The 26,313-nt window shown below is 41.8% G+C and overlaps 2 protein-coding genes across 8 annotated transcripts in view; both read left to right on the forward strand.

Annotated features, from left to right (window-relative positions):
• Nucleotides 1-3,462, forward strand: part of tmtc1 (transmembrane O-mannosyltransferase targeting cadherins 1) — a 99,179-nt gene extending 95,717 nt beyond the window's left edge. For all 7 annotated transcript variants that reach the window (XM_053415271.1, XM_053415270.1, XM_053415274.1 and 4 more), the window contains 2 exons: nt 1,546-1,623; nt 1,745-3,462. In XM_053415271.1, the coding sequence (XP_053271246.1) occupies nt 1,546-1,577 (32 nt within the window). In that variant the 3' untranslated portion in view covers nt 1,578-1,623; nt 1,745-3,462. The remainder of the gene's footprint in view (nt 1-1,545; nt 1,624-1,744) is intronic.
• Nucleotides 3,463-9,519: 6,057 nt separating this feature from the next.
• LOC128429148 (zinc finger MYM-type protein 1) lies at nt 9,520-13,295 on the forward strand. The gene is made up of 5 exons (XM_053415433.1): nt 9,520-9,553; nt 9,847-11,424; nt 12,866-12,879; nt 13,041-13,169; nt 13,257-13,295. The coding sequence occupies exons 2-5, from the start codon at nt 10,140-10,142 to the stop codon at nt 13,293-13,295; spliced, it is 1,467 nt and encodes a 488-aa protein (XP_053271408.1). The 5' UTR covers nt 9,520-9,553; nt 9,847-10,139.
• The last annotated feature ends 13,018 nt before the right edge of the window (nt 13,296-26,313 follow it).

Raw genomic sequence — 26,313 nt, forward strand, 5'->3', positions numbered from 1 at the left:
TCATTGAACTGAAACAATGTAAAACACTGACACTGCTGCTTTCAGGAATGTGTAACTTCACTCAGCTATTTTTATAGCAGCGCCCCTAGTGACCCGGTCCCCTAAAATGTGTTCTTCAGAACCTCTAGAATACATACCTCTGTCAAGGTCCCCATTTAAGTCTACTAGAATCCAGATTTGTATTTGGATCCGCACTAATTACACACACTCATAAATTGAGTCCATTAATAAATAAGCATGATTTTATTCAGTAAGATCAATGCATCACTCACAAGGAAATAGATGAAAGTGTGAAAATGACGTCTTTTGCAGAAGAGTTTAATGTTTACTTGATGCATCAAAGAGACCAGAAGATGGAAGAATATAATAACCCTTACAGAGCATAAGCAATGTCTGAATATGTTTCATACAGCATCCTCATGTTACACGTAGGTGTTGGCCTCCTATTGGATAGTTAAGCCTAGAGTATGCATTCCTAATCATGTTGTGTCCATGGCCCAGAAAAATGTTGGGCCATGGGCTGGGATTTGAGCCACAGAACTTCTGGTTTGAGGACAACTGCTCTACCACATCAGCCACAGCCTGCCAGCTTGCCACTGGTATAATACGCAAAAGAGTTGGAGTTTGGTACCTCTTTGTCTGGGGCTGAATTGGATTTCCCAGAGTACACTACAATGTACTGCTATCTATAACCTGACCATGGGTACTGCTTGAAGAGAAGGGAGGATATGTGGAATGAACCAAATTCTATTCTATTCTCCTAATGGTCAACTGATGTAATGTGCAAGGATGGTCAAAGTTTCCTCAACACTGGTCAAAAATCGAAGTAACATGCCTTACAGTACAACTGGAGGCCAAGGTAATGTCACCCAATCTTCAATTTATTTCTGCAATGTTTTCGCCCTGACAATCTGACAAATGATTTCCATGTAATAATAATTTCACTTCTCTGCATGCTCTCTGACAACCGTCTTTTTACTCTGCCTTGGAATCGGACAGTTTGGAAGTGTCAACACTATCAACAACACAATGTTACGAGCTAAATTTGATCGAGCATTGTCTAAGGCTTATTTACTGAAAGTCTGTTTGCATCACAAACTCTGAAAGTGATGGGTGTTAATTTGGTAGAATGTGTCACTATTGACTTGATTCATAGAAAGTAAAGGATCCACAAGTTATGGATATTTAAATCCATAAACTGGAGAGATAATGGTGTATATTAAAAGCTTAAATCTAAATTAAAAATAGTAAGTATTACATATTTATTTGGGCTGCTGTGGCTCAGAATGTCCAGCTGGTGGTCTAACTTTAAAGTAACTGGTTCAATCTCCAGCTCCTCCTATCTTCCTATGGTCACTTAATCAACACAGCAATTGGTCCCTAATGCAAAGATTTAATATGACTTTGTTGAGAACCTCTCTTTAGCTGTAACTCAATACTGATCCATTATATATGGAGTTGCTGTAACAAAATGGTATCACTGTCATCAGTAAGTCTTTAGATTTAATTTTGGTGACAACTTCTTTTGTTTTTTTCTCCCATTAGAGCTACAAACTAGCGGTGGAACTCAAACCTGACCGGTCCCAGGCCTGGATGAATATGGGAGGGATTCAACACATTAAGGTAGTGCTTAGCTACCCACTAAGAAAATACTATTTATGCAAACAAAAGTAGTTTTTTGTAGAATGAATGTAATTGTGCTTTTTTTTGTGTGGCTTTTTTCTCTGTGTGTCTGCACATGCAGGGAGATTATGCAGCAGCCAGGATCTACTACCAGCAAGCCCTGCTTTTGAACCCTGGTTCCAAACTTCTTAAGGAAAACTTGGCCAAGCTGGACCGGCTAGAAAGGAAACTGACAGTCGAGGCATAGACCACCAAAGTCTGAAAGATTCTGCATCATCATGGGTATAGATCAAGGGAGGAAGACACTGCCCACACTTCTGGAGCCAGTCTTGACAAAATAGACTAGGATTGGATGGACTTGTTTAGACTGTAGGGTGTTTGGTGTGTTGGAGTAAGGAGATGGGTCATGTCATAGTCCAGAAACCTTTTGCTTCATGTGTTTCACCAAGGGAATGAAATTCATTCCTCACCTGTCTTCATTATTCACTTGCCTCAGGCACCTTCCTCTCAGGTGGCTGAGGCAGGAACTGTAACTAACTGTTGAAAGCCAAGTAAATGGACCATAAAGTTTGGATCATTGTTTTGCAATGGTTTTGGAATGGATTGACACAAGATTAATAATGTCTGTTTGATCTTGCAGACCTGGTAGTGACCTTGGGCCACATGCTCCATAACTTCTTTAGAATTTTCTTAAATTTGTTCTTAAGAATATTCTGTAGAAAACTTGAATTATGATGTAATCTTAAACTGCAGAATTTTTTGCACCTGAATTCTTATATTGACGAATGACATGTCATGTAAGTTCCTAATTAGCATAGCTAAACCCTGCCAAAGCCCATAAAAGGGCATGAAACTGCAGTGGCATGTACACACAGAAACAGAAAAGGATTTCTAAGAGGTCAAGAATGTCTAAACGAAATGGATGATGGCACAAAGGAAAAGCTGTTATATTTTGTAGTGTCAGCAGTGGATAGAAAATTATTTAAAAAAAACACAAAGTTATGTATTACCTGAGTTGAACCAGCGCATCATTGACCACGCAATACTATGTGTTTTAAATTTGATTTGGGTAAGGTCTGTCACGTTGGTTGGTCTGATGTTTTACTCTGCTCGTTTCTGTTATCTGTTCACAGAAATTACCATTTGTGTCAGAGACAGAGTAACACAAATTCAGTGGAGCTTACTTTAACTGCTTTGGTTTCGGGTCAGGTCAGACACAGGTTTAATCACCAGCTGACAGCTCTAAGCATTGGTGTGAGTTCACCGAAGTTGCATTGGGGACTCATTTTAGATCCATTCAGGCTGGATTTTGAGGTGGTCTAGGAAGCATGTGGCCCCATTCTTTTAGCAGTGGTTTTGCAAATATATCCCCGGCCACATTGAAGCAATGTGGCCGTGAACACATTCAGAATATCTTCTAATGTCAAGCTGTAACTGATATATACTAAGATGATGGCCACTTTCGACTGTATCTCTCACGACAGATGTTAATATCAGGTATTCCATGTTCATTTGACTTCCTATTTTTCAGAACTCTATGTACAACCTGATGTAACAATGCTTCTTCAAGTATAATAAGTGTGTCTGGATGAGAATTTTGATATTTGTGGCCAAAACCTTTGAAGCTTTTCATCATGCTATGTGGGAGTACAATTGGAATAATAAAAGAATAAACAAGTAAAGATAATGGTTGGAAATATAAAGATATATAAAGAGAATAAGTAAATGTTTGATAACCCTAAAACAAATAGGCAATTATAAAATAATAATTATAAGCATTTTCTCATTTAATTCTGTATATATATTATATGTTATAAAAACTAGTGTTTTGTATATACAGGGACTTGCTATTTTTTAAAGAATTTAAAACAATAAATGTGAATTGTGTTTACCCTGTATTTCTAAATACAATCAGTCAATCAATCAATCAAATTTGATTTGTATAGCCCATATTCACAAATCACAATTTGTCTAATAGGGCTTACACTCACAATACAAACGGTGCGGCATCTTGAGGGCGGCTTCTTGAGGTAAGGTCAAACCTGACATCTATTTTTACCCCCAATTTGACCAATCCAGACATATATGCGATGACATGATAATTACATTTAAACAAACGATTGGAAAATTTGGCATCTAACACAATTCAGCCGTGTGTAATCAAGGCTAATTCTATTCAGGTTCTAATAAGCCTTGTATTGGGCATTTGCATGCAGCCCAGAATAATTTAATTTAGAGAAGACTCAATAACCTGTGTGGTGTGTTTTTATGCAGCAGAGCAACAAATAATCATATGGCTCTATGAAGAATTTATATTCGTATTTACCAAGAAGGGAGACATGTCATTCTTAGATTCTTAGCACTGATCTTGCAAAGTGACCTAAATGTCAGTATTAGTATAAGAATCTGCAGATCTTTCTCCACAACAACACATTGGTTTTCATTGTATATTTTATTAAACAAATTTTCAAATTCACAGGACTATGGATATTAAGCTAGATAATTTAAAGGGGACATATTATGAAAATTCCACTTTTGTAGTGCTTCTACACGTTAATTTGGGTATCTGGCATGTCTACCGTCCCAAAAACTCTGGAAAAAAACAACTCCCGTGATTTGTTGTGGTTCCTCTATGTCAAAGTATACGCTAGAGTGCGTCGAATGGGATTACGACTAGAATTGACGTCACAGTCCCCGGAGGCGGAGATCTGGCGGAGGAGGAGACCGGGGTAAGTTACGAGCCACAGCCCTCTCCTCAGCTCAGGGCGGCAGGTGTTAGCTGGGAAGCTAGCCGAGGGGGATGCTAACCAGCCGGGGGGCAGGGTGAGAGGCGGAGGTCGGGGTGACGATCTCCCGGAGCTATCAGCAACCCCGTCATCCTTCCCTTCTACCATTCCTCCCTGCTTCCCTGCTGACGATCTCCAGGAGCTATCGGTAACCCCGTCATCCTGCCCTCCTGCTATCCTCCCTGTTGACGATCTCCCGGAGCTATCAGCACCCCGTCATTCCATGTCAACTGCCTCCGTTCTGCCAGCCGGTCATCTTCTCTCCCTCCATCACCTCCTCCTCACCCCCCAGACCTATCTCAGGTCCCCCCGGAGTACCACGAGCTCCAGGAGGTGTTCAGTAAGGACAAGGCCCTTATCGTAACCCCTCACAAGGCTGAAAAATTTGTGTTCCATTCCCAATCAGTCCCTTTCCTGGGATATATCGTGGAGAGAGGTCAGCTTCGGACGGACCCAGCGAAAGTTCGGTTAATGAGCGAGTGGCCAACCCACGGGATCAGAAAACAGCTGCAGCGTTTTCTTGGCTTCGCAAATTTCTACCGCCGGTTCATACGAGATTACAGTAAGGTAGCTACACCACTCACCAGAAAACCTCACCTAAGATCCCTTACACCTGGTCCCCTAGTGCGGAGAGAGTGTTTGTAGGGCTCAAGACGCTGTTTTCCACCGCTCCGGTACTGGTTTACCCTGATCTATCCATGCAGTTCGTGGTCGAGGTGTATGCCTCAGATACGAGGGCAGTCCTCTCCCAACGTTCCCCAGGGGACGGTAAGTTGCAACCTTGTGCCTTTTTCTCTCACCGTTTCTCTCCTGGCGAGCAGAACGACGATGTCGGTAACCGGGAGTTGCTGACCGTGATACTGGCGCTGGGAGAGTGGCGCCACTGACTGGAGGGATCTGAGCACCCGTTCATCGTGTTGACGGATCACAAGAACCTGTCTTACCTCCAGTCAGCTAAGAGATTTAACCCACGACAGCCTAGGTGGGCTCTGTTCCTGGGACGGTTTAACTTTTCCATAACATTCAGACCTGGTTCCCGCAACACCAACCCAGCAATCTCTCCCGGCAGATGGCCCCCTTGACCCCCTACCAGTCTCCGGAGACCATTCTTCTGTTGTGCAATAGTAGGAGTAGAATTGACGTTGGCTAATTATTAATAATCATGAAATATGATTATTAAAATAACAATTATTTCTTAAAAATAATCAAAAATGATAAAGCTATTAATTAAGAAATGTAACACATTTAATTCGAAATGATACGGTTATCCATTATTAATAGTTAAAATAATTAATGAAAACAATAAAATTATCAATTAAGAATAATACAAATCTGTAATCATTGCTTATTGTCGCGGGGCACCACCCTGGTTACAGGGACCAACGATACAATCTATAAATATCAGTCTCATAATGATAAATGTCAAATCAATAATCTCAATATTTAATATTAATAATTATTTAATTAACAGTGAAGGCTACTAAGTTCGAGCACAGGCAATCATAATCCAGCTGCAATCACATACATATGCACAAATAATCACAGACTACAGATACTTTAATTACAAAAGCATTTATTAAAAAGGGGAAAAAGTTAATGTTATTCAATGATTCATCATTTTAACAAGCTCCGATATTTCAAAGATAAACACAGCAGCAGCACTTATCACAATTCAGAAAATACATGTAAAACCGGCGGTCTACCTATGTATGTCTGTCTCGGTGTGTGTGTGTGTGTCTATGTCAAAGTGTCTCTCTGTGTGTGTGTGTCTATGTGTATGCATGTGAAATAAAGTTAGTGTTATTTAATGATTCATCATTTTAACAAACTCCCATATTTCAAAGATAACAACAGCAGCCGCTTATCACAATTTAGAAAAACACATGTATTCATCTATGTGTATCTGTGTGTGTATCTGTCTGTGTCTATCAATGTGTCTCTGTGTCTGTGTGGGTGTGTCCGTGTGTGTGTGTGTGGGTGTGTGAGAGAGCGAGAGAGAGAGAGAAAAAGAAAGGGGGCGTGGCGATGACGCAGTCACTTGGTGACGTCACATCTAAGATGGCGGCCGATCATGATTCGTGGAATCAAGGCCTAAAAACTCTCAAAATGGCGGATTGACTACAAAACAAGATGGCGGAGCCATTATGAAATTAGAGCCAGAATGGGAGGAGAGGGAGAGAGGAGGCGTGGCAATAATAGATTCAAAATGGTGGTTTAACTTGCGTTATTCAAAATGGAGTCTATGTTAATGACACCATGTGGCCGGAGCTCACACTGGTGGTCGTCACATGAATTACACCAAGGGATTTTCAGACAAAGAGAATTCTTTGTCTCTGCTTTGGCGTTCGGCCGCATGGCTTCCAGATGTGTCCAGCCTCTCTGAATATAGATTTAACTATGTTACATGAACTGTATTCTAAATACAGATCGGATGTGTGTATAGGTCGGTTTAGAAGGAGAGAGAGAGAGAGAGCATACAAGGAGAGAGCAAAGCTCTTAAAAGCACCGTCAGAGACAAGTTACATTTACTTTACCACTCAGCACCCAAGTGGCGTTGTGTGCTGAGGTTTGACCGGTAAAGTCTCTTTAAAGTTGTTCAAACGGTCACAATGAGCTGGAGACGCTGCTCACGGCGCTTAAAAACTGTGGCACAAGGCCGTAACCGGAAACCGGAAGTGGCGAATCGCCGCTAAACATTAGAGACTCGGCGGTCTCATACAAAACAAATACGTTCAAGTATTAAAACAATACGCTACGTATTAGATTAACATCTGCCCAGACAATAAAGCCTCTTACTGTGACCTCCGCGGTGTTGCTTGCGCGTGGGGCGCGGATTTCCGGGAGTCCAGTGAATGTCTCGTTAAACCCCAGGATGCGTGCGAACGGGCGGGTTCCTGGAAAACAAAATCAGTGTCCTGGCCTCTTAAGCGGTGCTCCGGTGGGTCTCGTGGTTGCAACGGAGATCAGCGCTGGGCCGAATCGAGCGAACTTCTCTTGCTCTTGGAATGGAATTCAGCTTCGTCTCTTCTGCAGGGATGAACAGCGGTAACGCCGCTGTGGATTTGGAAAGAAAGTCTGTGATGCTCGACCGGCGAGCGAGTTCCTGTGCGCGGCCTCTTCAAGTTAAAATAACAAAAGTCCTTTTGAAAATAAAAACGTCGACTGAGATAAAGAAATAAAAGAAATGAAATAAAATAACTCTGGTTGCCCCCTTTAGCCACTAAATCAGCTGGGAGTCCCCGAAGGGGGCCCGGTGTTGTCTTCAGAGCAGGGTAAAATGGCTGCGATGTTTGGGTTGCATGGGCTTTTAAATTACCTGAGAGGTCCTCCTCCTTGAGGAGTTGGTCATAGGATGATGCTGGCTTTAAGCCAATTGAGTGTCAGAGATGGATCTGAGTGGGCGGGGCTTGGAACTGAGCTGGGGTTTCTGGGAAAACCCCAGGACATTTTTCCACCACCAGGGGGAGATTCTTGAGCCTGCAGGAGGATGTTTTCCCGCCCAAAGTTTAACAACCCTTTGTTCCTCTCGGCTCCAGTGTCTGGTGGCACCCCGCTGGGCTCTGGCCCAACACTTCCTTCTTCCATCGTGTATTGTGGCAGCGGCTTTTTGGGAGGTGGAGTCCCGGGTCAAGGCTTTTGGTAGACAGGCATGGCTCGGACATCCTGACCATCCCGGTAGGACGCCCGGTGGCGCCCATTGAGGGGGGGGGGGGGGGGCAATGGCGGAGCCAGGGGGTGGCCGGGGGTGGCCACGGCCACCCCCCGTAGAATCTCGGCCACCCCATTGGCCACCCCAAGCACCACATCAAAGCGGTCAAAAGTTTTGACGGCTGTGGAAAAATGCGGAACCTTTCTCGCACCGCTAGTACACTGTCGGACCCTTTAGCCACGCGCAGCGCGCACACATCCTGTATTTGAATTAAACGGCTCAAGCATGGCCTGAGAATGCCTGTTACCACCTGACGCTTCGACCGGCACCTGCGGCTAAGTGAAGAAACCCAAAACAGAAAGGTATGATATCATAATGGATGTTGTTTTTGTCTTCTAATAACTGTGACTATCCCACCCATGACTATCTATTTTGCGAAGTTTAGAAGCAAGCTAGATCGGAGGAGAACATAGTAAACTGTTAAAATTGCTATATGCTATGCTGTATTTGATAACTACGTTGCGAGATTGTGTACAGTGTTTTAATATAATCTCTCTCTTGTCTCTACACACATTTGTTTTTGCAACTTCGGATCGACTTTCGATCTAGTTATTTGCTGTTAACTGCTATTGTTGCCAGAACGTGTTATGATTGTGTCAGGTATATACAGTATGCATTTTGGATAGGTGTCATTAAAGAGGGAAAAATAATGAAGAGGAAGAAGGCAGACATAGCGTCCTTCTTCAGGGCAAGTGGAAAGAAGTCAGCTAAGGCAAAGAATGAGGATGAGATGGAGAAAAAACAGGCAGAGAGCGAGGATGAGGAGCCCCCAGAGAGCAGCAACTTAAATGGACCTCCAGGTATACAGTATAGAGACTCACATATAGTACAGCTTGGTATGAGATTATCTTATTTACAATTGGCTTAAAGTGTGTCTATTCATATACAGGTCAGGTTGAAAGTGCATTGTAAAACATATCAGTTAGTTTTTTCATTACATTAAAGTATGGCATATTTGTATTTGCTACCCAGAGACACTTTCACTAATATTATACTTTAGCTTATAGTGTGTTTGTTAAACACTATATAGCATGCATTATAAAACCTTTAGGAAAATTACCTGTACACCTTATTGTAATTATTTTAGATGTTTCTGAAAGATTGATTGAGAGCAGGACAGAAGAGTCCTCCCTGAGGAGTGGCCCCAGTGGATCCCCAGGTAAATTGTCAATCTTACATTGTATGTTGTACTCTTCTGCTAACTTTTCCATCGATATTGTCCACAAGTTTATATTGTATATGTTTAATGCTGTAGAAAATGAATTTTAATCTTTTGTATCTGTGAAATTGGATAGTGGATCATTACACCTTGTGGAAAATACTTTAAACACCTATTAATGTTTTTAATATATATATTTAGATTCCCACAGAGAAGATTCAGACAGCGAGAAAGAGGAGCCTCCAACAACGAGTGGCGGCCCAAGTGGACCTCCAGGTATACTCACTCTTTCACACATACTGGACACTTTAATTCCACTTCAGTTTTGCCCAATCTGATACAGTGGCCTGATAATTCATAAACAGGTATGAGTCATACCACTCACCTCAACTGGAGTAGAGTTGGATGAATGGCCTCAAATCTATAACGTTTTTAAGCAGATTATAGTGTTCAGATAATCCATTAGATGTAACATGGGATAGTACACTCCAATGTATGAGTTTATCTTGATTATTAATCTCTGCTGTAATTTAATAATTGAATATGCCTTTTTTTCCATTTTTAAACAGACATTTCCAAATCAAGAACTGATAGTCCAGTCCAGCCACGTCTGAAACTCTATCCGAGGACACTCCAGGGCGACAGGCGCAGAAACTTTCAGGCATCGTGGTACTCTATCCACACATGGCTTGAATATTCACTGTCACAAGACTCAGCATACTGTTATGCATGCAGGCATTTTGGCCTCCCACACACAGAGTCAGTGTTTACGTCAGCCTTGGGTTTTAAAAACTGGAAAAAGGCAACATTCAGAGATGGAGGGTTTTGTGGACATGCAAAGGGAGAGGGTCACACAAATGCAATGATTGCTTGGAAAGAATATGAGAGAGCAGATAAAGCTGATGCCTTGTTAATGAGTACTTTAAGTAAAGAACATCATAAGCAGATAGAGGAAAATCGTGCCTACATAAAAAGTTTAGCAGAAGTCCTACTGTTAACTGCAACCCAGAATATTTCACAGAGGGGACACAAGGAGACAGTAGATGCAGACAACAGGGGAAACTTCTTGGCTATATTGGACATGATTGCTAAACATGACCCAGTTGTTAAAAAGAAAATGACAGGGCCTCGCAATGCAAATTACACGAGCCACCAAATTCAAAATGAAATTTTGGATACATTAGCTGAAATGGTACGCGCTTCCATCATAAACAAAGTCAAGGAGAGTGAAGTCTTTTCCCTTATGGCAGATGAAACTAAAGACCTTAAAAAAAAGGAGCAGATCTCTTTAGTGTTAAGATATTATTATGCAGGAGCCGTAAAAGAGAGCTTTTTGCACTTTGAATCTGCAGACCGCCTAGATGCTGCAGGCCTGACGCATAAAATAATACAGGTACTTGAGAGATGTGGCTTGGAATACAAAAGTAACCTGATCGGGCAATCATATGATGGGGCTTCTGTCATGAGTGGCAAGCACTCAGGCGTTCAGGCTCGTATTAAAGAGGTGGCAAAACAGGCCTTTTATGTACATTGTAATGCCCATTGTCTTAATCTTGTTCTTGTGGACACAGTTAAGGCAGTACCACAAGCTGAATGTTTTTTCGCATTGTTGCAGAGACTCTATGTATTTGTGTCTGGCTCGTACATTCACAACAAGTGGCTGAACATACAGAAAGAAATGTATCCTGGAGCACCCAGAGAGCTTCAGCGATTGAGTGAAACAAGGTGGGCTTGCCGGCATATAGCTTGCCACACTGTTCTTGATAGACTACCTGCCATCATGCGTCTCCTTGTAGAAGTGGTTTCAGAAAACAGTGGCGATAGAAGCATTGATGCACGAGGCCTGCTCGCTCAATTTGACCTGCAGTTCATTGGACTTTTGGTGATATGCAATAAGGTTTTTGGTGATGCAAGGTGTCTCTCTGACATGCTACAGTCTCCCTCTCTTGATTTGTGTTCAGCTGTGGATCTAGTTCAAGCCCTTGTGCAAAATGTTCAAGCTTACAGGGATGAATCCTACTTTGAAGGACTCTGGAGAGAAATCTTAAATACTGCTGAAAAATGTGATGTAGAGGTGGAACCTACTTCAAAAAGAAAGACAAAACAGAGCCGGTGGCTAGATGGACATGCTGTCATGTCCTCAACAGGTGAGCGTTCAGAGCAGAGTATGGACACTTTCCGTACCAGCATATTTTACCCTGTGCTGGATAACATGCTCAGTGAGCTAAACAGACGATTTGCTAAACCAAATTGTGAAATAATGTTGGGAATCCAAGCCTTAAATCCGTCAAGTAATACATTTTGCCAAGAGCAAGCTCTATTTGCATTTGCTTCTATTTATGAATGTAACACAGATGACCTCAAACACGAGTTACACCAAATGAAAAGAATCCTAGAGAGAAAAGTCAAATCTGGCATACAGAAGCCCTCTAGCCTAGTAGAACTCACTAAATTCGTTGAACCCTTTAAAGAGGTATTCCATGAGCTCTTCAGGTTATGCAAAATTGCTATTGCCATACCAGTCAGTACTGCCTCCTGTGAACGCAGCTTTTCCACACTCAAGTTAATAAAGACACACTTGAGATCCACTATGGATGATGATCGACTGAGCAGTCTGGGTATTTTAAGTGTGGAGTCCAGACGAGCAAAGTCCCTGGACTTGGATGAATTTGTTAATCGATTTGCTGCTAATCACAATAACCGCAGAATACGTCTGAAATGAGTGTGTAAACAATGATATGATGAAGTGATGATGTAAATAGTTTCAATAATGCAGTTAGAAGTTCTGCATTGGAAGATTCCATGTAAATAATCCCCAAGGGCTTCGAGGCAATTGTTTTTTTAAGAGGCACTATTTTTTATAACACAAAGGAAAGTATCAAAGTGTTCAATGCCTCTGTTATATACAGGAGGCTAATCTTTAGATCTTTAAGGACAGTCATTGAAGTGTTCAGTTTTCATGAGATGTCACTGTTTGGATTCTCTGTCTGATATGTGTAAATGTGGCTCAAACTTGAATCATTCTTGCAGACTCCGCCTAATACCCATTGTGAATATGATGTTTGTTATTATGTGTTTGATAGATGTTTATGGATCGAATTGAAGAAAAATTTACACTGCTTATTTAAACAGGCTGTTAATGCTTGTCATATTTACATTTGTTGTAATTCAGCAAATTGTATTCAGGATGTTATTTTATTTATTTTCATATTTCTATACATTAGCTCAGTATTTTATACTTTTTGTTATTTAAAGATAAATCCATATTGTGATCAGACTTGATTAAAAAAACATTGCACTTCTAATTTTGCATCCTTGTTTTGTATTCCTGATGATACACTGAGAGAATTGACTTGGCTTGTCGCCATAAACTGAGGACATCTCTACTATAAAATAGAGTACCTTACTGTCATTGCATATCTCTACAACCATTGTTCGACTCAGTCGTGCAATACAAATAAAAACACAAATAGCAATCGGTAAATCAACACAGTTTAAAACCAAGTATGAATACAGAATAAGTGTATTCTTTTTTTTCACCTGAATTCCGAATAATGTTGAGATGTTTCCTATATGTGTCTTAAATAGCTCTGCATCGCCTGGTGAGACACATGCTTGCCACCCAAAAATTATCACTGGCCCCATCCTGGCCACCCCAATGGAAATTTCCTGGCTCCGCCACTGGGGGGGGGGGGGGGTACTGTCACAGTTCCTCCGTGCCTCCAGTGCCCCTCCCCCTCTCCTCTCTCCTTTTCCCACATAGGTGAAGCCCATTCCATTAGATGACTCGGCGGAGGCCCACGAGGGAGCGCACCTGCACTCATCCCCCACTGGCTTTATCTACCCTGGCTGTGCGCCGAGTCATCGCCAGTTCGTCCTTGTCACTACCGTGGTAGATACTCGTTCTCGGCCCCTCTGTCTGTTTTCAGCCTGATACCATTGGTCTCATAACCCCCGTGTCTTTCCCTCTGTTCTCCAGGACTCTTCCCGTGAACCCTCCTGCTATCCTCCCAGCTGACGATCTCCCGGAGCTATCAGCAACCCCATCATCCTGCCCTTCTGCCATTCCTACCTGCTTCCCTGCTGACCATCTCCCGGAGCTATCGGAAACCCCGTCATCCTGCCCGTCTGCTATCCTCCCTGCTGACGATCTCCCGGAGCTATCAGCACCCCGTCATTCCGCCTTGTCCCATGTTAAATAAACATCCTTGAACTGTTTTGCCTCTGCTCTGGGGTCCTTCCACCCGACCTGAATCGTCAGTCTGTTTTAGCCAATGCACTGTACTTTGCTGCGGTATGCTGGGGGAGCAGCATCAGAGCCGGTGACACCAACACACTTAACAAGCTGATTTAGATGGCTGGCTCTGTCATTGGCTGCAAACCAGGATCTTTTCAGGTGGTGGAGGAGAGCAGGGCATTGAACAATCTGTTATTCATCATGGCCATTCACAAGCAACCTCTCTGCTCTGCCCACCCAATTGGTCAACTCTATTCTATGATATTTGAATCTGCCAATCACATTTATTTTATTCGCCACAATCAGGTTTCCTGATTTCTGATTAGTGCTGTGGAAAAATTGTGGATAGAAACTACAAGAGATGAGAATTGTACAGTCTTATTGCTGTGGGCAGGAAAGACTTCCTGTATCTGTCCTTGCAGTAAACCAGTCTGTTGGAAAGAGTGATCTGCTGTCTGTCGACTAGGTGGTGGAGAGGGTGCTCCTGATTGTTTATGATGAATAACAGGTTGGTGAGAGAGAGAAAAAGACTGTGCCAATTTGAGAGAGAGAGAGAGAGAGACTGTGGCAGCCTCCTTTTGGGCTTCCTGGTAACATCCTCTAAGTGTCTGGGGGCCTTTATTTTGAAAATCCTGCCTCCTTCAGGCTTCCTGGTAAGGTTTTAACACCATCCGAGGGATTTTGTTTTTAAAATCCAGCCTCCTTTCGGCTTTCTAGTAAGGTATTTTTACCACATGGGTGCTTTTAAGTATAAAGCACAGCATCTTTCATGCTTCTTGGTAGAGTCTTATTACCATCCAGGACTTTTGTTTTGAATATCCAGCCTCCTTCAGGCTTCCTGGTAAGGTCTTATAATCAATCAATCAATCAATCAATCAAATTGTATTTGTATTGCCCATATTCCCAAATCACAATTCGGCTCACAGGGCTTTAACATGGTGTGATATCCTCTGTCCTTAAACCTCAGCAAGAGTGAAAGGAAAAACTAGTCCACGCCTTTGTTACATCGAGACTGGACTATTGTAATTCATTATTATCAGACTCCAGCAGTAAGTCGTTAAAGACTCTACAGCTTGTCCAAAATGCCGCAGCACGTGTCCTGACGAGAACAAAGAGAAGAGAGCACATTTCTCCAGTATTAGCATCGCTACAATGGCTTCCAGTTAAATCTAGAATAGAATTTAAAATTCTCCTCCTCACCTTCAAGGCCCTTTATAATATAGCGCCTTTTTACCTTAAAGAGCTGTTAGTACCTTATAAACCCACTAGAGCACTCCGCTCCCAGAATTTAGGCCTACTTGTCGTCCCTCAAGTCTCTAAAAGTAGAGTAGGAGCCAGAGCTTTTAGCCAACAAGCTCCTCTGCTGTAGAATAAACTACCACTTTCAGTTCGGGAGGCAGACACCATCTGTTCGTTTAAGAGTAGGCTCAAAACCTTCCTTTTTGATAAAGCTTATAGTTAGAGCTAATTAGTGCGGCAGAACGTAACTTGTTCTATTTTATGACACATGACACATGGAGCTTCTTTTTCCAGCTTCTCCCTCCTCTTCTCCATCCCTTATCCCCCTTCCCCGGAATCCCTTTGCTTTATCACCTGCAGATCCAGGGCCTCTGTGGCCGCACCATGGATTGCGGTTTGTGGATCGCGCACCGGGGGTCGCGGTGGTGGATCCAGTGTGGCGGATTCTGTGTCGTGTGGGCTGATCGCGGTGGTGGTGGCGGACCCTGTGTCGCATTGGCATCGGGTACGGGCGGTGGACCAGGACCGCGGCGGCGGCTCGTGGTGGGTGGCGGTGGACGGTGACTGAGGACTGGAGTGGCGTTCTGGTCTGGATGGTGGATCGTGGTCCTGCTGGTTGCTGACCATGGACTGTGATTGCAGCGGGACTGCTTGGCATGTCATGTTGGGGTTGTCCTTCGGGATGCTTACCCTCATCAAATGCTGCTAGAGACTTTAATCTTTAATCTTTAAGACTTTAAATCTTGATGATGTTTTCCTCTACACTTGATATTTATTGCACTTCTGTCCGGCCCGGGAGAGGGATCCCTCACATGGGGCACTCTCTGAGGTTTCTATGTTCCTTTCACCCTGATACAATTTTTTTTTTATAGATTTTCCATACTCTTGTTGAGGGTTAAGGGCAGAGGATGTCACACCTTGTTAAAGCCCTATGAGACAAATTGATTTGTGAATATAGGCTATACAAATAAAATGTATTGATAGTCTGATTGATAAAACAGTGCGTGAGATTCATACTAAAGTGTTTGTGCACACAAAAGCCGGAAATGGCGTAAGAAAAAGAAAATTCAGAATAATAACACGTTGTGCATGCACACCTGAAGGCAATTTTCACTTTATAAATCACAGTCCACTTGGAAACGTTCATACTTGGATCTGCTTTATACTCCGCCCTCTACATGCCCCCTTTCAACCATAATTGGTCAATGCAAAGCACCTAATGAATATTAAATTATCCTGCTGACCAATGGGTTTCCACTCTGAGTCATGAAAGAGTCACGGCATCTGGCGATGAGAAGGGGAAGCTAAACTTTCTGACACTGACATGAGGTGTTTGCTAGTGGGGTGGAGGTGAAGAGAGATTTTAATAAGAAAAATACACAGACACACTGCTGCTGCTGTTCGTACAGTGAGTGAGAGTGAAGAAGATGGAGAAAGGAGTATGTACACAGAAAAAGATCCAATTCAAAGGTGGAAAAAAAACACAGTGTCAGAATGTGAGGGAACTGGTTGTACCTCATGTTCGTGTTTTAATCATCCAAAACTGCAGGATTATTCAATTCAGAGACAACTGTGATGTCCCCAATCTATAGAATTTAGCAGAATTATTATTATATGCTTGTGTTTGTCCTGGGATGGTTCGGTTCCGTCTGTCGATCCAATAGTGGACTCAGTTCAGCACAAAGATCACAGATCTAAAGAATATCAGCAGATCAGTCACTTGTGAACCCTTGTTTCCTCCTCATCCTTCCATTCGGTTGCATCCATCAAGCAGCATCAAGCAGCATCAAGCATGAGTGTCATGGCAGTATTTATATATTTAGAGCAATCAGAACGATAACCTCACATCAGTGGATCCTCACCCCCATTCTTGGATATTATTTAGACAGTGATTAGTTTTGTAGGTGATCTCCAGTGCGCTCTTTGTGACTGATGCACAGTCACGTTCACAATTTGAGGATATACGCATGGTAAGAAGATAGCATTAAAAACTATTGAGTCTGGGACTTCCGGTTGCGACATGTAGAGAGAGGACGCACACGCGACGGCTCCCAGATTGCTTTTTGTTACTTTCATTTTTTAACAATCTTTTTGTGAGCATTTCGATATAACCAACGTTGCTTGACCTAGTTTAGTCAACTCTGCATAAGATGAGCAAACCTAAAAACACTAAGCAAGCCAACAACCTGGAAACTCCGGCTACACGTGCTGCGGGCAAGCTAGAATCTTTTGCAGCTAACAACTCTCCGACATCGTCAAAAACTCCTGCAGCTCCCGCGGTGGTCGGCATGGACCAGCTGTCTGCAGAGTTCGCCAAACAGAGAACAAGTACACAACTTGAACTCTTAAACTGTACAGACCACTTGTGTTGCCTTTCAATATTTATGTTATACACGTTCTCATATATGCTTGTTTGCTTTACAGTTATTGTATTGCTCAACCATTTTCATTTTAACATATGACCACTGGGAGCCTTCCTGGGCATAAGTGTCAAGAGAATGTATTGCCAGAAGTTTTTGGAAATAGTGTTTAGCCTGCAGCTTGCCTCAGGGAGAAGGACAAGTATAGGCCTAGTTGTAGTTCTATTTTTGTTTTGGACATGGGATAGGGTTAGGGGAAAGGACACAACCACATTTTTGCAACAAATGTTCACCTTAGTTCACTTAAGAAACGAACATAACTGTGTACTTTATCACAACCGCTGCTCTAACTTATCTTTACTTACTACTCTTTTCTTTTTTCTTTTTAATAGTTGAACATGAGAGATGGTATCGATGCAAAAAGGGCTGCTATACGATTCATAAGCTGGAATGTAAAAGGTTTAAATGGGCCTGTTAAAAGAGCCAGAATATTCAATTATCTAAAACACTTCAAATGTGATGTTGTATTTCTACAGGAAACCCATCTACTGGTTAAAGATCAAGTCAGACCAAAGAAAGGATGGGTGGGGAATGTGTTCCATTCAAACCTTAACTCTAAAACTTGTGGAACGGCCATATTGATTCATAAAAGAATCCACTTTAGTGCGACCACTGTCACCTCAGACCCACAAGGTTGATTTGTAATGGTTTCTGGGCTTCTCTACCATAAGCCTGTGGTTTTGATTAACATCTATGCCCCAAATTGGGATGATGATAAATTTATGGATGAACCAGATAGGAGGTGTTGACCCCTGGGCTTCTTTGTTTCCACAAAGCAAGTCCTTTTCTTTTTTTTCCTCTGTACACCATTTGTATAGTAGAATAGATTATTTTTTTATTGACCAGTCTCTTCTCCCCTATGTCACAAACGCTGAATACTCAACTATAGCTGAGTCAGATCATGCCCCTGTAATATTAGACCTTGCATTTCCTTCTTACAAATTAGAACGCCCCTCTTGGAAATTAGATAGAAATCTTCTGGCTGATGAGACTTTTTGTGAAATGATCTCCCAAAAAATTGATGACTTTATAGATTCCAACAAAAAAGATGACACCTCCCCTTCTCTTTTATGGGAAACATTAAAAGCTGTAATCAGGGGTGAGATTATATCATATTCTGCTAAAGCAAATAAAATGAAAAGAACAAAACAAGAGGAGCTCATTAAAGCAATAGCTATGGTGGATTCTCTGTACTCCACCTCCCCCTCCCCTAAATTATAAAAAAAGAAGCTGGACCTCCAAACACAATATAATTTGTCATCAACTGAAAAGACAGAACGTCTCCTATTAAAATCACGGGGGTATGTCTATGAGCATGGCGACAAAGCTGGACGGCAATTAGCGCACAAACTTAAGTGCTGCTCCGTGTCCCAACAGATTCCACAAATACGGAAAGATGATGGTGAACTAACTTTTGACCCAGAAGAAATTAACGAAACATTCACCTCTTTTTACTCAAATCTGTATATGTCAGAGATAACAAATGATAGCTTTGACATGGAACATTTTTTCAATGATCTCCAAGCTCCTTCTGTAAAAACACAGGACTGAGACTGAGCTCCCACTAAAATCTATGGAAATCATTAACGCGATTAAGGCAATGCAGAATGGCAAGACGCCTGGCCCTGATGGGTACCCTGCAGAGTTCTATAAAAAGTTCTCTAGTAAACTGTCTACAATCTTACTTGATATGTTTAATGACTCTTTGTCTCATGGATCCCTGCCGCAGACACTGACTAAAGCATCAATTACCCTCTTGCTTAAGCCAGGTAAAGATAACACGGAATGTGGCTCGTATCGACCCATCTCCCTTTTAAACTTTGACGTGAAGATCTTGGCCAAGGCCCTTGCCTTACGTTTAGAAGCCACAATGCATGACGTGACTTCTGCTGACCAGACTGTTTTTATTTTGGGGCGTCATTCATTTACAAATATCCACCGGATATTAAATATTATTCACTCTCCTGCGTCCAGTGCAGTCCCCGAGGTGGTTATCACGCTCGACGCAGAGAAAGCCTGTGATAGGGTAGAATGGGGATATTTATTTACATGCTTAAATAAATTTGGGTATGGTCCTAATTTCATTTCATGGATTAAACTCTTATATACCTCACCCAAAGCCTCAGTAATTACAAATGGTAAGCGCTCTCAGTATTTTCAGCTGTCAAGAGGCACCCGTCAGGGCTGCCCTATCAGCCCACTGCTATTTGCCCTGGCCATAGAGCCCTTGTCCATTGCACTCAAATCACTACCCTCGTTAAATGGAATCCATAGGGGAGGGGAAGAGCATAGAGTATCTCTGTACGCAGATGATTTATTAATGTATGTATCGGCCCCTGTTTCAAGCGCCCCCCATGTGATCCATGCTTTGAGGAGATTTGGTGCTTTGTCTGGGTACAAATTGAACTTTAGCAAAAGTGAATGTTATCCTGTTAATGACTTGGCTCTTCAAATACAGGACAATGCTCTGCCGTTCCGGATGTCTAGAAATCGCTTTAGATATCTGGGCATTAACATTACAAGGGACATGCAGAAGCTTTACCAGGAAAACTTCTGTCTGCTATTTGTGAAAGTCAAATCAGACTTGAAGAAATGGAAAACACTTCACCTATCTTTAGCAGGAAAATTGAACTGTATAAAAATGAATGTACTCCCCAAATTTGTTTATCTGTTTCAGTGTATTCCACTTTATCTCCCTAAATCTTTCTTCAAATCTATTGATAAGGTCTTCACTTCATTTATATGGGAGGGGAAGAAACCTAGAATACGGCTGGAACTGTTACAGAGGCCTAAAATGCAGGGTGGCCTGGCTCTCCCAAATCTTTGTCATTATTATTGGGCCTCAAATGTTAAAAAAATCATGCACTGGCTCCACACTCCTGATACGGACTGGTGCCATTTTGAAGCTGCATCTTGCACTTCAACCTCTCTCAGAGCCCTGGTCACCTCCAGCCTTCCCATCTCTACTTCTCAATACACTAACAATCCAGTAGTCATAAATACCCTCAAAATATGGTTTCAACTTAGACATTGCTTCGGGTTTAATAATCTTCTCCATATAAGTCCCATACACAATAATCATCTTTCCTTCCAGCTAGATTAGACTCCGAATTTACTCTATGGCAAAGACAAGGCATTTACAAATTTAAAGATATGTATGTTAACAGTATTTTTGCTAGCTTTGATGTCTTATCACATAAATTTGTATCTTAGATCCCATTCCTACAAAATTATTTAAAGAAATTCTGCCCCTAATTGATAGTTCGTTACTTAATACAATCAATCTGTCATTATCATCAGGTTATGTACCACAGTCTTTTAAAGTAGCAGTAATCAAACCCCTTCTCAAAAAACCCACCCTAGACCCAGAGGTTTTAGCCAATTACAGACCAATATCTAATCTCCCCTTCATGTCTAAAATCTTAGAAAAATTGGTAGCCAATCAGCTGTGTGAGTTTCTCCAGGAAAATAATATATATGAAGACTTTCAGTCGGGGTTTAGAGCCAATCACAGCACAGAGACAGCCTTGGCAAAAGTCACTAATGACCTTTTAATAGCCTCAGATCAGGGACTTGTGTCTGTCCTCGTTCTGTTAGATCTCAGTGCAGCATTCGACACAATTGACCATCAAATTCTATTACAAAGACTCAAACAGTTTATTAACATTAATGGAACCGCCCTTAACTGATTTAAATCGTACTTTTCTGATCGCTCCCAATTCGTGCAAATTAATGATGAGTCATCTGTGCAAACCAAAGTAAACCATGGTGTTCCCCAGGGCTCTGTGCTCGGCCCAATTTTATTCTCATTATATATGCTTTCACTAGGAAACATTATCAGGACACACTCGGCAAATTTCCACTGCTATGCGGATGACACCCAGTTATACTTATCAATAAAACCTGAACAAAGTAATCAATTAACTAAACTTCGAGCATGTCTCAAGGACATAAAAACCTGGATGACCCGCAATTTTCTCTTATTAAACTCAGACAAAACAGAGGTTATAATACTTGGCCCCAAACACCTTAGAGATACATTATCTAATGATATAGCTGCACTAGACGACATTGCCCTTGCTTCCAACAAAACAGTCAGGAACTTGGGAGTGATCTTCGATCCTGATTTATCCTTTAATAGTCACTTAAAACAAATTTCTAGAACCGCCTTTTTCCACTTGCGTAATATCTCAAAAATCGGACGTGGCGGCGTTCTGAGGGACAGCTGCAGTACAGTGGGCCATAGTCCATCACATTACATTTCATTTAGCTGACGCTTTTATCCAAAGCGACTTACAATAAGTGCATTCAAGGGTGCAAACCCAGAACAATGAGAATCAAGAAAGTACAATTTCTTCAAAATGGAGCAAAACTATAAAGTACTATAATTAAGTGCCATTCAAGTGCTACTAAATTGTTAGTTTAAAAAAAAAAAAAAAATTATAATCTTTTTTTTTTTAAACAATTTAAATGTTTTTAATTTTTTGGAGGCGGGCCAATTTAAAATGGATGGCGGGCCACAGATGGCCCGCGGGCCGTAGTTTGGACACCCCTGGTTTAAGAGTAGGCTCAAAACCTTCCTTTTTGATAAAGCTTATAGTTAGAGCTAATTAGTGCGGCAGAACGTAACTTGTTCTATTTTATGACACACGGAGCTTCTTTTTCCAGCTTCTCCTTCCTCTTCTCCATCCCTATCCCCCTTCCCCGGAATCCCTTTGCTTTATCACCCGCAGATCCAGGGCCTCTGTGGCCGCACCATGGATTGCGGTTCGTTAATCGCGCACCGGGGGTCGTGGTGGTGGACCCAGTGTGGCGGATTCTGTGTTGTGTGGGCTGATCGTGGTTGTGGTGGCGGACCCTGTGGCATCGGGTACGGGCATTGGACCAGGACCGTGGCGGCGGCTCGTGATGGGTGGCGGTGGACGGTGACTGAGGACTGGAGTGGCGTCTGGTCTGGATGGTGGATCGTGGTCTGGATGGTTGCTGACCATGGACTGTGATTGCAGTGGGACTGCTTGGCATGTCATGTTGGGGTTGTCCTTCGGGATGTTTACCCTCATCAAATGCTGCTAGAGACTTTAATCTTTAATCTTGAAGACTTTAATCTTGATGATGTTTTCCTGCACGTGGCATCTATTGCACTTCTGTCCGTCCTGGGAGAGGAATCCCTCACATGTGGCTCTCTCTGAGGTTTCTACGTATTTTTACCCTGTTAAAAGTTTTTTTTGTAGTTTTTTTCCTTACTCTTGCTGAGGGTTAAGGACAGTCACACCCTGTTAAAGCCCTACGAGACGAATTGTAATTTGTGAATATGGGCTATACCAGGGGTGTCCAAACTTTTTATCCTGAGGGCCACATACAGAAAATAATTTGAAGGTCTGGGCCACTCACGCCGCCATGCCCCCCTGCCCTGGAGCGGACTGTTGACAGTGTGCCTCAATCGCGTAGCTTAGGGCGGGGGGCGTGGCGCCACCTAGTGTCAAAACTGAGTAGTACAACACAGTGGGCCATAGTCCATTACATTACAATTAATTTATCTGATGCTTTTATCCAAAGCGATTTGCAATCAGTGCATTCAAGGGAAGGGGAGAGTTGGGTAATGTGAGACACCCACTGTATCTGGGCAACGGAACACATTTGTGGTCATGTGATCATTATGTTTTCAAGCCCCTCCCATTCCACCCTTGCCATGAAGGAGAAGTTGGTGCTGATGCTGTGGTTAGAAAGTTTTTTTACAAAAAATTTCTTTTTGCATCGAAAAGTAAATTTTCTTGCATCAACTGTTGTGTCAAAACAAATTGATTCAGGTAGAAAAACTTATATCATACATGTTGGTGAACTTCCAACATATAAAACCATGTGATTGATGCTAGCTGAAGATTAGCCTGAATTGCTAAGAGATGTTGTTTTTTCTAAAATGTTGGCTGTGGGGTAAAGTGAGACATGTAGCACAATTTAAGTTTCGTCTTAACCATATTTTAGTGTAATATTACATCACATATGTTTTATTTTTAATGCCTTAAACATTGTAGAAAAGCCATCATGCAAAGAAACTACACCAGGAAGACAACCTGGGGCCAAACACCCCTCCCAGAGATGGAGAGTGCAGCCGCTGAGGTCATGCAAGGAAAGAAGTCCTTAAGAAAAGCTGGAAGGGATAGAAATATTGATAAGACAACCCTCAAAAGATTCATAAAGAAAAAAGAGGACGGGGAAGTAAAATCAGTAGCCTGGGGTGCAGTAGCTGAGGCAAAGAGAATATTCACAGATGAGATGGAGGAGGAGCTTGCCAAACACTTGAAACAACTAGCTGACCAGTTCCATGGCCTTGTTCCAGTTAAGTGCTGTGAACTGGCATTTGAATACGCAGAGAAAATCAATATCCCTGTCCCTGCCAATGGGACATAGAAACAATGTTCAGGTAAGCTAGGCTGTTTAAGAGATTACATGAATCATAATAATCATAAATGTGCTTAATTGACCTATTACAACATGTGTTGTTATGGTAGTTTTAAAGTGGAAATGATAGTGGATCACTTTACCCCCTTGATTTCTCTGGTCTCTCTCACTTTACCCCTAAACTGGGGTAAAGTGAGACACAAGACCACTTTTTTACAAACAATCATATTTTCACTGCCCTTTGTCCTGAAGACATTCTGATCATTTCCATTGCTAGGAAACATCCTGAATTAATAGGAAATATGTAAATTTTACTGATATATGATTTTAGCTCGCCTAGAGGGGAGCAAATGTAAAAAATGTCCCAAATTACCCCACTCTCCCTCCGCAGATGGCCCGCGCGCCGTAGTTTGGACACCCCTGGGCTATACAAATAAAATTTGATTGATTGACTGATTGATAAATTTGACCTCCCTCGGTCTAGCCTGTTTCGTTATTTCCAAGTCCGCCACTTCCTCCAACATCATGACCCCAACTTACCATATTTACCTTCTGGTTTAGATGATCTGTTAAAAACTACCTTCAGCTTTAAAGGACTTATTTCAAGAATCAATAACTGTATATTCTCTTTTAAAAATACAACTCTTGCAAAGATCAAGGCCGCTTGGGTGGATGAGCTGGGAGAGGACTTGGAAGAAGACATTTGGGACAGCGCTTTACTAAGAGTGAATGACAGCTCCTCATCTGCCAGATTAAGCATAATACAGTTTAAGATCTTACATCGCATCCACTACTCAAAAGCCAGACTTGCTAAAATATACCCTAACACGGATGCAAGTTGCGACAGGTGTCGAAATACTCCTTATGTTTTGGTCGTGCTCAGCCTTAACATCCTATTGGTTTGCAATCTTTAAAACACTGTCAGAGGCTCTTGATATTGATCTACAGCCCAGTGCAGTAATGGCCATATTTGGTACTACTGATAGAAGATACTGTACAATAAGGAAAAGATATAAAAACATCATTGCTTTTACAACACTGCTGGCACGTAGAAGAATTTTATTACATTGGAAATCTAAAAATCCACCTAGTGTGTCTCTGTGGTTTAATGACCTAATGCAGTTCATACAGTTAGAGAAAATAAAATACACTCTCAGGGGGTCCAGGGACAAATTCTTTTCAATCTGGGATCCAGTGCTGACATATTTGGGTAAACTTAAGAATATGGCTGCTTAGTACCACTTAGCAGCCCTCTAGCATCTACAGTTGTGATATTTGTCCTTGTGAGCTATAGTGTGTAAGTACACAACTTGAAAAAAAAATGGTGAGCCTATGTTAATGTATGTGTTTTTTTTTTCCTTTCTAAATTATTTACTTTTTCATTTATTTTTTATCAGTATTATTATTATTGTTATTATTATTTTCTTTTTTTTCCTGGATGGATGTCCTGTATTTTCGGGGCGGGGGGTAATTTATACAAAATGATGTGAGCATTGGTCTAAAGCTGTTTTGTGAATGTTGTAATTTTGAAGTCAAGTTTTATTCATTGTTTTTCTAAAGCTTATAAACATTTGTGTGAGAAGTGGCGTATGCACATTTCAGGCCCCGTTTTGTGCATAAGCAACGGTTACAAGTGAGACCCCTGGTCAGTACATGAGGTTTATTTAGTGGTTTTGTTTGATTCACTCCAGAGTTTATGAGACTTCATCATGAAAAATTACTTTTCAACATTTTGTGCTCAGTACAACATCAGACGTGATGTGAACAGCAAGACTCAGTTTTAAAGGGACCACAGCAACACAGGTTTGTGTATTTAACCATTAAACAGGAAACCTTAACCATCAGCACAACAATTGCCCCCCCTGAGAAATTTGGCAGGAGCCGTAACTGACTGTATGTACACTGAAACCGGAATAGATATAGTTGTGCAAAAGGTAAAGTTTTTCTCAGTACGTGTATTTGCACTTTGTAGAAGGTCCCTGCCTACTCGTGTGACTGCCATCTGCAATGTTTGTCTCCCAATTAGATTTCGGCTGGTTTTGATCAAATTAATGCTTTAGCTCGTTATATATGTTACTCTGATCTGAAGGAGGAATTGTTTGTGTTTTATCGACGTTTTGTTTGTTAGTTTATGATCCGAAAAGACCAACATCGTGTAGATCTTTAACACTTCTGAAGGGTTTTCTACAAATACCTCACCTAACATGCATTAACATTAATACATCGCACGCACGGTAACACGCGTACACATGAACAAACGCGTCCACGCACGTATAAACGATCGGACGCGCACGCGCGCGCACAAACACACACACACACACAAACAGAGACAGTCGAGTTGCGCTTCGAACAGGAGGGAAATTAGAAGAGATGCGTTCACATGCCGTCGGAAATGTGATTATTACAACGCAGCGATCTTCTGATCTTCGATTTATGCTAAAGGTTTTACGCAGAATCTGCGTTGTAGAATGCCTGAAATGGGGATAATACCACGCGCACAAGTTGCTCTGTAAAGGCTCTAAATGATCACAGTTTTTAATAATGAATGCATGTTATGTGTATACTTTATCCTTATTCTGTGGTTTCAGAGCGCAGCGAAACCTGACAATAACGGTTGTTATAAAAAGCATGCAAAATATACAATTGGGAACACAATTGAGATCGTATACTTAATTTGATATGCTTCGACCGCCGGATTATTTTTACACCTCTGCTTGCGGAGCTTGTCAGAAGTTCTTGAA

This window comes from Pleuronectes platessa, chromosome 22 (genome assembly GCF_947347685.1).
Source record: "Pleuronectes platessa chromosome 22, fPlePla1.1, whole genome shotgun sequence".
NCBI classification, from domain to species: domain Eukaryota; kingdom Metazoa; phylum Chordata; class Actinopteri; order Pleuronectiformes; family Pleuronectidae; genus Pleuronectes; species Pleuronectes platessa.